The 13787-nt window shown below is 39.7% G+C and overlaps 1 protein-coding gene across 3 annotated transcripts in view; it reads right to left on the bottom strand.

Annotated features, from left to right (window-relative positions):
* Nucleotides 1-13787, bottom strand: part of LOC140358415 (BAR/IMD domain-containing adapter protein 2-like) — a 59149-nt gene that overhangs the window by 7471 nt on the left and 37891 nt on the right. For all 3 annotated transcript variants that reach the window (XM_072443254.1, XM_072443252.1, XM_072443253.1), the window contains exons 6-9: nucleotides 12233-12370; nucleotides 4735-4887; nucleotides 2011-2253; nucleotides 1376-1607 (exon numbers count right to left, since the gene is read on the bottom strand). In XM_072443254.1, the coding sequence (XP_072299355.1) occupies nucleotides 1376-1607; nucleotides 2011-2253; nucleotides 4735-4887; nucleotides 12233-12370 (766 nt within the window). The remainder of the gene's footprint in view (nucleotides 1-1375; nucleotides 1608-2010; nucleotides 2254-4734; nucleotides 4888-12232; nucleotides 12371-13787) is intronic.

Raw genomic sequence — 13787 nt, 5'->3', positions numbered from 1 at the left:
TAAATAGAACTACATGAAATGTGACAAAAACAGACAGATAGAAAATAACTTTACATTTAGATGCATTTTTAGACTATAGATTGAATTTAAATGACTTGAAAATTATTTTTCTTTAGCTCATACGATTATATTGTGACCTGAATAATCGCTTTATTGATTAACGGAATAATCTTGACACCCCTACTTCCGGGTTGGCAAAAGATAAAATACTTAATAATTAGATAGAGAGGGTGCGCAGCAGTCTGATTTAGTCTCTTCTATTGTTGCTTTTACAAGTTACTATATGGAGGAAACCAAAATGTACTTATTTACAAGAAAAAAGTCGGGTACTCCAGCTTTAATGTAAAACTAGCTCCTCTCGTGGCATCGGTGGGAGTGAAGAACATGAGAGTGGCTGATGGTTCTGTTATTGCGATGGAAAGGAGATGAAAGCAGGTAGAGAAGAAGATACAGAAATGTACGCGAGAGCAAGGCTACGCTATATTTGAACCTCTTTGGAGGTGACGAGAGGCAAAGGTGGCAGGCAGTGACTAACTGACAGCAATCGACGAGTGACAGACAGGAAATCCTAGTCATCCTGGTTAATCTAACACGTAGAGCAAAGTTTCTTCAAGTACATGTTCGATAGGAAGTCATCTTTGTAGCCATTTTGAACCACTTTGAATAGCTCATAGCAGGCCTATTTAACTTACCAAGCTCTTCAAATACAAACACACATTATCTCCTGTTTACTGGTTTAAACCTGGTTTAGACCTGCTTTCATTCTGGGTTAATATTAGGTTTGTCCTGGTCCTGGTTTAGTACTTGTTTTATTATGTTTAGACTTGATTTGATCCTGGATTAGACCTGGTTTAATGAATAATCCTGGGTTTGATTCTGGTTTAATTCTGGTTTAATTCTGGGATAGTCCTAGTCACTTGGTTATTGTCTAGTCCTAGTTTAATTTTGTTGCACTACCATTGGCAATTTTCTAGAGCAAGGTTAGTAAAACCTTTCATATTTTATTTTCACACAGAAGTCTAATATAACTGTTGTATTTGCATAAGTATCCCCAAACAAAATGCTATAGAAAATGTGATGCTAAAGCATATAAAAATAACTATGACAGTTAATATAGTGAAGATGACATGAAGGGTTATAATCTCATAACAAAGACTGTGGCAAAGCATTTACAAATTTCCCCTATTCAAGTATATTCCAAAAACAGAGTGATTACCCCATACTTTAACACAATAGCAAGTCTTCTAGTGGCATCATTAGCCAGATGAGGTAAATTATATCATCTAACCCACATTATCATTATTATTACATCCAATCACATGTCCATTTTTAGCCTTCACAGACAGTGTTCAGCTTCTGCTTCTCAGACTCTTACCAACTGGGTTCTTGGTCTTGGGAGGCTGAGCTCGGCGCACAGGCAGCGTGTTGGAGTACACATCGCTGACCTGCCTCTGAGGTGGGGCCTGGGATGGTCCAGGGGCCTGGGTCTGGGGCGACGCGGGTCTTACCTTGGGCACGCCCATACTGCCCCCTTCTGGCCAGAACTCCTCCCCATGAACGCCTGTCGTCCCATTTACCATGGACATACCATCTGGACCAATCAGCCTCTGAAACAGTGATGCAGCGAGATGATGGACAGCAGTTTAGTACCTAAATCAAATATAATTGTGGCCATTAAAACTGACTGTACTAGGGTAAATGTCAAGGGAGGGTTTATTTTAATTTGGTCTGTCAGCTGTGACTCAGCATGAAATGAAGATTCTAAACAGCTCATTAACACAAGTACCATCTTTAAGTGAGGCCGGCAAGATATGCCATTTTATTTTTAAGAGGGTAAAAGGCTGATGGGCTGTCATTAGTACACAGCTGCTTGAGACCTCCCAGAGGAACTCAAATCCAACCAAAGTTATTATTATCATGAAAGTCTTAACTTGCTATATTGAACATTTAACACAATTATGACAAAATGTAGCAAACACAACATGGGTGATTCTCCTTTTCTGAACTCACATTAGGATGTCCCAGGCCACTGCCCATAAAGACAGCTAACTCTGGAGGCACAGGGAGAGGCTGGGCCCCTGGGATGGGGTCCGAGATGACCAGGTTGGATTTGGAGGCGTGCAGGGGGCTGGTTCCCCCCAGGGCAGCAGAGCCCATCTGCTGGGCCAGCAGCATGGCTCGGTCTGGCAGCTTGTTTGGATCCGAACAAGCCTGTTGCCACATAGGGATCTTTTGTGTCAGGAGGTCTTTACCCTGGAACAAACAAGTCAGTAAGATTCAGTCAGACACCGCACACTCCGAGTGTTCCTCCTCAAAGTGTAGCCTTGACCACTGGTCTCTTACAGCTATGGTAATGCAATGCGTGGGAGAGGCAGAGGGACACTGTAGCACAAGGCCGACTGCCCACCTGTACATCACCGCCTGTGGAAATGCGTGTTCTTCAACTAAAGCAAAGGATTTTAATGGACTGACTGCACTGTATAGATCCTGGGTATATTTCACCACAAAGCTCCAACTCAGAGACACACAGGGACCCTCAGGAAAAGGTTTCCTCATCTCGCTGAAGGTGATCCTCCCACGCACAGCCCATCTTGATTAATGACTAGACTATGTTGAAAAGAGAAGCGGCGCTACAGTCCTTCTCTAGCCACATCTTTAGGCTGGCAGTTCACTCCCACAATTAATCCCCAGAGACGGACGATTACCCAAGAATACCAAACTGTTGGCTGGTTTCAGGAATGCACAGACGGAGACACATTTTCAGTGCCAATGACAACACAAAGGATAAGATTTGATAGGTATAATATAGGATGCTTTTAAAGACAATATGCATCCTGGGAAATAGAGAGGAACAAAGTGCTTTTATCTGAACAGTGGGGCTTTAAACAACATCAAAGTACCCAGACGTTAGAATGAGCAAAGTGGATGGATGAAGTCAGCAATGCATTTAAGATATTTGTCATCTATGAGCAGACAAATGTAATGTCACTCTAAAAGTTATATATTCATGTTTTCTCTTCTGTAACACTCAAATATATACAATTATGTTTTAGATATCGCAATAATTTCTGACTTTGATGTACAAGAGTGCTGTATAAACAAATGTATTAAAGCTTGCTCTTTATGCATTCCTCTGAGGGATTTCCAAGCACTCAAAGTTTCCAAGGCACTTGAGATGCCATTAAAGTCCATCTGACAGTGACTGTGTCAAACGTGCTCATCCCATTTAAGGAGGGCGAGCCCAAGCAAGTACACTGGCTTCTAAAAGTATTGGTAACCCTGGAACCTTGTCACATCACTACCAATAATTTAAACACATTTTATTGACAGAGCAACACAAAGAGAACAGTGAAGTGAAAGGAAAGTTATACATGATTTCCAGATTTAAAAACAACAACAAAATGAAAAGCGCAGCGTGCAAAAGACTTCAGCCTCTTTTCTTAATTATTTGAAAAATTGAATGTTGACCTAATGATTAAACCGAGTCCACATGTGTGTGTCTAATCTCATCTTAAATGCAGCTGTTCTGTGAAGGACAAAGAAGTTTATTAAGTGAATGTTGCAGTGCAAACAGCATCATGAAGTCCAAGGAACACACCGGACAGGTCAGGGATAAAGTTACGGAGACGTTTAAAGCAGGCTTAGGTTATACACATTCCCCATCTTTGAAAGTCACAAATCGTATGGAAGACTGGCAAGAAGAAAGCCATTATTGAAAAACCGCCATAAGAAGTCCCATTTGCAGTTTGCTAGAAGTCATGTGGGGGACACAGCACAAGAAGGTGCTCTGGTCGGATGAGCTCATAATTTACATTTTTATTAAAAAGCAAAACGTTGTGTGTGGCGAAAAACAAACACGTCTCTGAACACACCATCTCCACTGTCAGACATGGTGGTGCAGCATCACGCTGTGGAGCTGCTTTTCATTAGCAGGGACGGGGAAACTGCTAATTAGGGAAGATGGACGGAGCCAAATACAGGGCAATATTGGAAGAAAACCTGTTGGCATCTGCAAAAGACTTGAGACTGGGGCGGAGGTTCACCTTCAGCAGGACAACCACTCTAAACATAAAGCCAGAGCCACAATGGAATGGTCCAAAACAAAGCATTTTCATTATTGGCCCAGTCAAAGTCCAAACTTAAACTCAATCAATAAACTGTAGAAAGATCTGAAAACACTGTTCACAAACACTCTCCATAAACTGACTGAGCTTGAACTGTTTTGACAAGAAGAATGGGCAAAAATGTCAGCCTGAAGGTGAACAAACAGAGACAAACCCCAAAAGACACACTACTGTAATTGCAATGAAAGGTGGTTCCACAAAGTAATGACTCAGTGGGTCTGAATACCTTTGCACGCTGCACTTTTCAGTTTGTTTGTTTTTTTAACACACACAAAATGCCAATACAATTGATTTGAGTTTGCAGTGGTTTTGCAAGTCAGGTAATGACATCTCTAACCATTTGTCTGATATAAAATAAATGACTAAAACAACTGTACCACTGTAACTTAGTTGATCATACAAGAAATTAAAAACATTTTCACAAGTTTATTTTTAATGTATTAATGATGAATCTATTGTAAAACAGAGCTGCATGAAAAAAAACAACCTGAAATCTCAAAGCTCTTTCAAAATCTCTAATATTTTTCAAAACACATACATTTGGTGAAACAGATGATAAATCACCAGATATATCAAATCATCCGTCTAATGATCATGCATAGAAACATACCTTTCCATGGTACGCACTGCTATTCTTGGCCACGGCACACTGACGGTCCACTAGGAAGCAGTATCGACGACGCTCCTCGGACAAAGCCGTCTTGTAACCCTCGCCGATAAAGGTGTCCAACTCGGTCTGCTTATTACTGATGGTCTCCACAAACTACAGCCAGAAAACAGAAGAACATTACACATTTCTGAGTAATACAGTCATTGAAACATAATACACAGCTAACTTAGTATAACTTATTTAGCAAACATTTCTTGGACCACTTTTTATTAATATTGACAACCGCAGACTATTTATTACCCCTCAAGAGCGGCCATTTTGGAGATATTCTGAACCAGTCCTCTAGCCATAATTATTCAAGTCCGTCTAACTTGCTAAACGCTTCAAACTTTCTCATTTTCTAGCTTTAAACACACAGATTTTCAGCAGAACATTCACAAGCCGTCCTGTCACATAATAGAAAACACAACTCAATAAAGAGACAATATGTTGTTCACTTCACCTCGGGGGTCATTATGTTATGCCACTGTAACGTTCGCGCCAAAGCAATCACGGGTCAAGCGTGCGGGTCAATTCTGCTCACACCTGTCGGCGAGTTTCTCTGGCCAGATTCCCCGAGTGCTACTGAAGTGATTATGTGTAAAAAGCCAGCGGTGCGTGGGAAGACAAGCTCACACCGAGTGTTTTATATGTTAATGATGACAATCACAAGAAGCAGGTGCAACCGAGGAAGAGAAATGTTGGGAGGACGTCCAGATCCGGCCCATCTCTGACTTTCAGAGGCTTCCATGTTATGTATGTGTTACTATGCAAGTGTATTCTATTCTCTGTGTATTCTACATGTGGAAGGGATTCTGGATCAAATAAACGGTTTTAACTAGGTCTTCCAAACACGTAATCATATAATTTAAACGTTAACAGTCCTTAGAACATTTAGTGATGCGTAATAGATCAAATCTTTTGGGGAAAAAATTGGTTTTCAAACATTATAAAACTGAAAAAAATCTAAACATACTGAAGATCAAACACATTTAGTTAGTTAGTGTACAAGAAGTGACCTGCTCAAGACTCCTAGTTGCTGCTCTCCTACTTAGAAAGTTAATTTCACCATGTGGGACGGGAAGAGAACATTTAAACCATTTGTCTTTTTACAGTACAAAACAATCAGCTCTTCAATCACTTTAGACTGCTCCTTTTAGTCTCTGAAATTCAATTAAAAGTTTCTGAGAACTAGTGTGCCTTGCGTTGTTATGATTAACAGTGCTAGTTCCATTCCCTCAAGCGTTTCATTGTTTATTTTCCCGATAAAGGGACTAATGAAGTTTTGAGACCGCCCCCCTGCAGCCAAATCTGCCTTTGTGCAGCTGCCCGTGTATTTCAACTCATATCCACCAGGGGAAGGCACAAACTCCTTTCCCTCTGCCAACAACCTTTGCAAACTCATTTTGTAGCTCTTTTTTCTGTTTGCAATGCTAATTTTACCTCAAGTTTAGTTGCTTGTGTATCAGTTCAGTCTTGGTTTAGTTTTGGTTAAACTAAAGCTGTTCAATCCAGGAATTAGTGTTGCTTATGGGTAAATCAGTATTTACTCGGTTATGAATTAAGCTACCAATTTAAAGTATTTTACCTTTTCTGTCGTCCAGAGCATTATATTTGTGATTTAAAAGCAGGATTTAGTTCAAAGTGCAAATCTTAAACTAGCTCAGGGGCATTAACATAAATTGCAAAACGAATACGAGAATCCCATGCATTTCACAACACTTTTGCAGAGGTCTGATCTACAGGTTTTACATATTTTACTGTATTGTATTGCCAATTGCGTTTGCCGTGTCAATTATGATTTATCTTGCAGTCTTGTCTGTAGCCTACATTTTTTCTCACACCAACAATTGTAAGAAAAGCCTTTCACATTATTGTACAAACGCTGCATCGGGACTAAAATCCATCTCGCCTGGTCTCCGCTGAGCCCAAGTGTCAAATCATGAAGGTAAAATGATGAACGTTCTTCCCCTCGAGAGCAAACTGACCTTATTCTGCTTTTTTCTGCACCTTAAGCTCCAATTAAGTGCCCTAACACCGGTGCGGTTAGCTGCTTTAGCGTGGCTCTAATGAAATCTGTAGGAAAAAGGAAGACAGGATGACCCCCCCAATGCACACAAAATATATTCCAGATCTATTTTTTCTCTTAACCTGAGAAACAAGTTAAAGATAGTAATTTGGTATGAGTCACGCTCCATGCTGCAGAGAAAGAATGGTGGGAGACATTTGAAGGTAGACACAACTGGAAACATTTATGAATGTGTTTTATGTTGTGGAGCCGAGTATAGGATATTTCTAGTTCATTCTTTATTTTGGAATGCCCTTTGAGATGTGTCATCAAGGGGGTCCATATCAACGTGCTCTAGTTTTGCCTTTGCTTTGGGTTAAGATGTTTTTTTTTTTTTTTATCACAGACTACTGCAATGGTTGTGCCAGAAAGCACATACATAAAACATACAGAGACATAATTTATGCTAATCACTTGACGCTTAGAGGCAGATGATTTTCTTTGGCAATTCAGAGCAGAGAGGTAAAGAAGACTGTATGACTGTAAGAATGTACATTCAAACCCAAACCCTTTTGTGAGGCTCATCCCCGAGCCCCATTTACAAGCCCAGCACTGTAGTATTTATAGACTACTTCACTGTGGTCTAATTAGTCAGCAAGTACTAATTAATTTGTTTACTGCATTATTCTGTGCAATTTGAGTTAATCTGTCTGTTTATAACATGTTTGGAGCATGTTTGGCTTGTGTAATACAGTGAGAGACACATTCAGGTCAACACACACAATTACATCTTTTCCAAGATGACACTCAAGGACGGCAGAAGGAGGTAGGAGGTAGGAGGCACCAAACTAAAAAAAAAAAAAAAAAAAAAAAAAAAAGGAGTTAATAGACAAAGCTATTAATCATTTTTGTTATTCAAAATTATTCATTCGCTCACAAAATTTTGAAAGTGTCAAATTCTCTAAATTATCCAACCAATACTTGTACTACTAGAACACTCTTGGTGCAAATGATGAAGCTAACAATATACAGTTATAAGTCCTCCAACTCTGACGTAGAAAGGTACATTTCTTAAGGCACTTGCTAAAATCCCCCTACATTTTTTGTGAAACATTCTAACAAACATCCTGGTTTGCAGCGATTTGACTACTGGATTGGCCCTGCATGGGATTCAAACAGAAAACAAACAATGTTCTTCTGCAAACCCAAGAGGCTTTCCTGTTATGCCGTATAGAGCTGCTTTGGCTTGCCGTTCTCTTCCTTTATCAGGGAGAAAAATATAGCAAACAGTGGAAAGGGGTTGTGTTTGTGCAAGCATCAATTTATAATAATACGCCAACTCTTCAATATTTCCTTTATTGCTCCAAGCGGAAGAGCTCTTTATCAAATATCTTATATAATTCATACTATCTCGGATATGACTTTTATTATTAAGGGGCTCGGTGCATCCGGAGTTCATTCTATTGAAATTTGCATTACTTTAGTTACTACAATTGAACTACTGTACATAATGAGGGGATTAGCATGTTTGGCACAGGTTCCATTTCTTGAAATAAGAGGGCTGAAAAGACACAGGCATCAGTTAAAGAAAATCACAATGATGGACACTGGAGAGAGGGCAGCTGTGCGTCCCCTGCAAGACTTTTGAATGAATACAGAGGAGAGAAAAGAACACAGCCATATATTCTACAAAAGTAACTCAAAAACTACTGAATAAATCGGGAATAATTAAATTAAAGATTATTAACTTTTTGGCCGTTGTTCTAGATCAGGAGTGGGCAATTATTTTCCTCCGAGGGCCATATTCTAATCCTGGCAAGTAGCTGGTTCATATTTCAGGTCATATTTATTAAGGATACAAGTGCAGACAGAAGCCTGAGGGCAAAAAAATAAATAAAAATATATATATATATTACTTGGCATGTTTGGCGGGCCGGATTATAAAGACAAACGGGCCACATGTGGCCCGCGGGCCGTAGTTTGCCCACCCCTGTCTAGAAGGTGCCACGACAGCTATGGTTTTGTATATCCAATGAACAATTTGACACCCTAAAATATTAATTAAAAAAGTAATTAGTAAAGTGTTTTGTTTTTGTAAGCCTATACCTTTTGTGTAAAATAGGCAATAGTGTACAATGTAATCTAATACGTACAGCGTTATTCATTTTCTTTTCTTTTTTCTTCAATATTTGATCTTTAGGCCTATTGATTATGTGTCTTGATTAAAAGGACTGCTCCCTAAACCACAAAGGTTCAGAACAGTGCACATAAGGGTGAATCCTGTTTGATTCAAACCACATTTCTTGATTAACTATTCAATTCGAGGTTGACAGCGATCACGGTGAAGCGATGACATGTCAGGCCAATGTCTTAAGCCCTTCGTCTGTGAGAAGTCCTCGGGGAAATCGGTCCACTAATGAGTTGACTTTTCTCTCGCACTGCCATGTTATGATCAGTGGAAGTGAGCGGACTGGAAATTAGACGGAGTGAACTGTATGTTACACCTGCAGAGATTGGTCCTAATTATATATACATCATGTTCTTTTACTTCTTGCGTTGCAACACCAAAATTTCCCCATTGTGTGGACAAATAAAGGCTTATCTTATCTTTTCTTATCTTATGTCTCATATATCTTGAATGTATACCATGAATGCAAAGTCCACTACATGTTTTTGAGTCTGACTGGGGAAATTTATATTTTTGAAGGTTATTATGGCCTTTCTGCTGTTATTTCGACTTTGTGTGTCAGCTCGTTCCTGTCTCCAGGTGACTGCCAGCCGAGACCCCTTTCAGTCCGGACTAGTTATTGTTCCAGTTTAAGCTTTAGTTGCCCTTTGTTAAATTATAAATGGTTAAAAGTCTTATTTTTGCAATGTTTTGGTCAAACGCACCATTGATTACCATTTTCTCCACACAGCATCGCTTTCCATAGTTTTTCTACATCTTTACTGTTATGTTCTGCGCCAAATCCCTCTCTAGACAAGCCAGGCACGTAACAAAAGGTGAACAAGTCTAAGTGTCAACTTTGCATTGGACTTGACATTAAACCCAAGCACTTCCTGTGATCAAATTCTGTTTCTAATTTGATCCTATTTGTGATTTTGTCAGTATCGATACTTTTTCAAATGAGTATCCAGGTTTGACATTAGTATTAGTATCATTAGAATCATCTGGGTATTGCTTTCTTTAAAACCCTGAATGCTGGCAATGTCGGCTGTCTGTGTCTATGGACGCTCCAGCCTTTCTAATTGAAGAAAGGATCACACACAATGGCCACTGTTTAAAGTACAAAAGGAACTAGCAGACACTGTTACACTTTTTGACCTTAACCTACATGTCTACCATCACTCAACAACAAGTCTCCACTCATCATCTCGCCGTGCAGGTTCTGTAGCTCTGCACAGCGCTTCACTCCATCGTCCTACTTGGTGCACTTTAATAGCCTCTTCCATTTCAGTCTCATTTCCAGCGTCCACACTGCCAGTCCTAAGTGTCTTTAAACCGACACATGAAAATGACACACATTCATGACACAGCGTGAGAAAAAGGATGACAGTTGTGCCAGTCTGGGAACACATGACGGATCCATGCAGACAGGAAGCACAAGATGAATGTGTCAAATATGGAAGTGTGTAAGGGTTGTGCATAACACACAGATGCCCAGATACTGAGCACGCCACCAACCCGAAGGCTAGAGGTTCGAGTACATCTAGTGTCCCAGACACTAATAATATCACCTGATTATAATAGCAAAATGTTGTATTGAGAAAACCATATTTTCTTTTCACATATTAACTAAAAAACAAAACAGTCACATTGATTGTCATGGCTTGCCACTCGCATGACCGCAAACTGCTCTTTTGCTTCTGCAGACACTGAAGACTGCTGAGCCAATGAGCATTTCACTTTTATGCCCTCTAATTACTACTGACAATAGTTAAAGCGGCAGGGCTCAAGCAATAAGTAACAATTTACGTGCTATAAACAGAACAACAAGGAGAGCCGGGGCCACTGTGCGCACACTGTCACCCCGATTCAAGTAGAGGCCAGAGATGAAAGATAACTTATGTCCAACACCAACTTAAGTCTACGGCATTAATCAAAATCAATCTAGCTCATCACAATTGATTTTATCTGAGCTGATCTGTCCGAGTCTGTTCTAATGTCATTTTCTACGGTCATCAAGCAGACTAAACTTCACCCATGATGCAGAGAGCCATGACTAGGCCACCTTGAGCCCCCTGTTGCTGGAAGAGACAGGGCCAGACTACTGTTACTACCTTCAGCAACTCTTAGAAGACACATAAATTGCAGTAGTAGTAGAATTTGCAGTCATACAAGCAGTAGCATATTCAATCCTTCAACACACATAAGATTAAACGATGGGAAATGGTCAGTGTTGCAACAGTGAATATAATATTGAAAACATACAAGATAAATAAAGGTTAGTGCCGGGTGATATTCCCCAAAAAATGTATATCTCAATATTCTTCGGACAATACTATGTAAATCTAACAAAAATGTGTTAAAAAATGTCTTCAAACATATTCGCTGAGATTTAATTACGTTAAAAAAATTAAAAGAATCCTGTAAAATGAATCACAAAAGTGCAGAAATATCAGGTGATAGGACGAGTAACTATACTGTAAAAGTCACTTAGTTTAATAAAAATGACCTTCTTGCCGTTTCCCATATCAATGTACACAATATTTTCAAAGTAAAACACATGGAAATGGTGGTAAACAATAACCCCTGGAGTAAAATAAGAAGAATATAGTCTTGAATTGAACTTTAATGACCATAAGCAAATCTAAACTGCATCATAATTGCAAATATACCTTCTGAAAGGGTGAATTCAAATCTGTAGCTGAACCACCATCTCCAAACAGAGCACAACCTCCTCTCATTTTCCATGCAATAGCAAAGAGCATAGAACAGCATACAGATGTGTAAGTAGCACTGACTTTTTAGTATTAATGCTCTAACCTTTCAAAGCCTTACAGCACTGGCGGCATTAACCATGTACCCTTTCATTACATCAGCTCTTCATTCCCGTGTGTTTAGTGACGATGCGCCACAGATAGGACGAGGGGCACGCGATTCGTAATCAAACCTCCGCTGTTCACCTTCCCACGCGGTTTATGCAGTTGCCACAGCCTCCACCTCCATCTTTGCTCGTTTCGCAGAATCAAATTTACTTTATGAGAAATAAAGCTATTATTTTGCACCAACAATCACCCACATGAGGGCAAACGGAAAGTGAGCAGGGGAATTAATGTAGAGGCTGGACGGCTCGTTTCAAAACAACATAAAGCCACTTTAATTACATAGCATCGGCACTTCATAAGCAGATATTAAATTGTGTTAATATTCTTGCGCAAAAATCTATTCTATTTATTACCTACTTATCCAGGATTACAGACAAATGACTTCCAGACAGTGAGGCGTACCTGCATCTCCTTCTCTCCGTACTTGGAGGGGTTCTTGCTGCCCTGGCTCTTTCGGCGCAGCTTCTTCAGTTCACCCTGGCACTTCTCCAAACTGTCTCCTTTGTTTTTGTTCTCCACTTGGTACTTCTTCAGAGCGGCCTACATGGTGCAAAAGACGGCAAACATGCAGTTTCAGAAAAAGTTGAAAGACAACATGTACAGTATAGCGGACTTGATGATAAACAGCATCATCAGCGGCAATGTCTAAATCTCTATTTTTCATCCTGTCAAAAGCCAATTATTTATTTAATTGATTTAATTTGTGCATTTGATTATTTATGTGGAAAAACAACTTTGTTTCTGATCTAGCAGTGCTGTTGCTATAGCAACTGTGTCTGGTGTGACAAAGCCTGTGTGGTTTGCTTCTCTGCAGAGAACTGGCTCGCACATGAGGGTTCGACAGCCACATTTACATTTTGTGAAATGCTGAGTTCGGAGGTATCCCCTTCCTCCACAAGGCACAGCTAAAACGAGCGGGTACTGATGTTGTCACAGTCGCTATAGCAACATATATTAGAGCATCATGTGTGTGTTCACAAATATTCAGGAATGAAAGCCTTGTTTAAAAGATATGGGATGTGCATGAATTATTCCGATACGTAAACACTGCATTATGAATGTGCATATGTTTGGATTTTGCAGCCGTAGGGATACACAACCCAAATATGTATCAACATCACAAGTTAAACGTATCATGTCAAATTTTATGCTACTTGACCCATAATACCATATTTTTGGTATCTCAAAATATAGCCAGTCTATTGTAGTGTAACTATTTCCAAACCGTTTCTTAAAAGGGGAACAAACTTTGCAGAAGTAAAGTTATAGTAAGGCACATAAGTCTAGGCTACTTCACATCTTTAAACGTTTTAAGATCCCAAAAAGCAAACAGTGCAAACAAAAGCCAACCTCTGAACATTGAAATAGTTTTTCATTTCAACTCCAAACAATTTCAGTGCATTTCTAAATAGAGAGGACAAAATGCTGCTCCAGCTCTTTTTTGTGCTTCCAATAACATTATGTGACTCATTCACTGATCGTTCCCAGTGATAGAAGAACCACAACCAAAGCGCTCTACGTTTCATATGGATAATTTCAGTTCCTCAAGTGGAGGTTCCCCCCTGGAAAGTCCCCGGCTTGTACTAAGATTACCATAATGGCCACATGAGATGCAATTGGCTATTGTTAAGAGCGTGCTTTTAATTTGCAAGGTCAACGAGATGACATTTCAGCATCTCTACATCTTGTAATAACATGCATTAACACCACTGGAAAGTATTTCATCTTCCGCATATATTTTTGTACGCTAAAATCCAGACATTATCTAATATCTTGTCTTAAAAAACCCTTGAATTTTATGTCTGAGACGGAGGATAACCGAGAGAGACGGAGAGAGAGACACTGCACAGCTGGATCCAACACATGCATATTATTCTAGGAAAATAAAACGCTTCATCTTTGGAATCTTTTTGAATGGAGTAAACGTGGTGCAATGTTAAATTACTGTCGCCGTTGG

Source organism: Eucyclogobius newberryi, unplaced genomic scaffold (genome assembly GCF_026437365.1).
Source record: "Eucyclogobius newberryi isolate DKJ021-1_F unplaced genomic scaffold, fEucNew1.0.hap1 SCAF_13, whole genome shotgun sequence".
NCBI classification, from domain to species: domain Eukaryota; kingdom Metazoa; phylum Chordata; class Actinopteri; order Gobiiformes; family Gobiidae; genus Eucyclogobius; species Eucyclogobius newberryi.
Note: the sequence above shows the minus strand (reverse complement) of the source record. Positions and strands in the feature narration are given on the sequence as shown.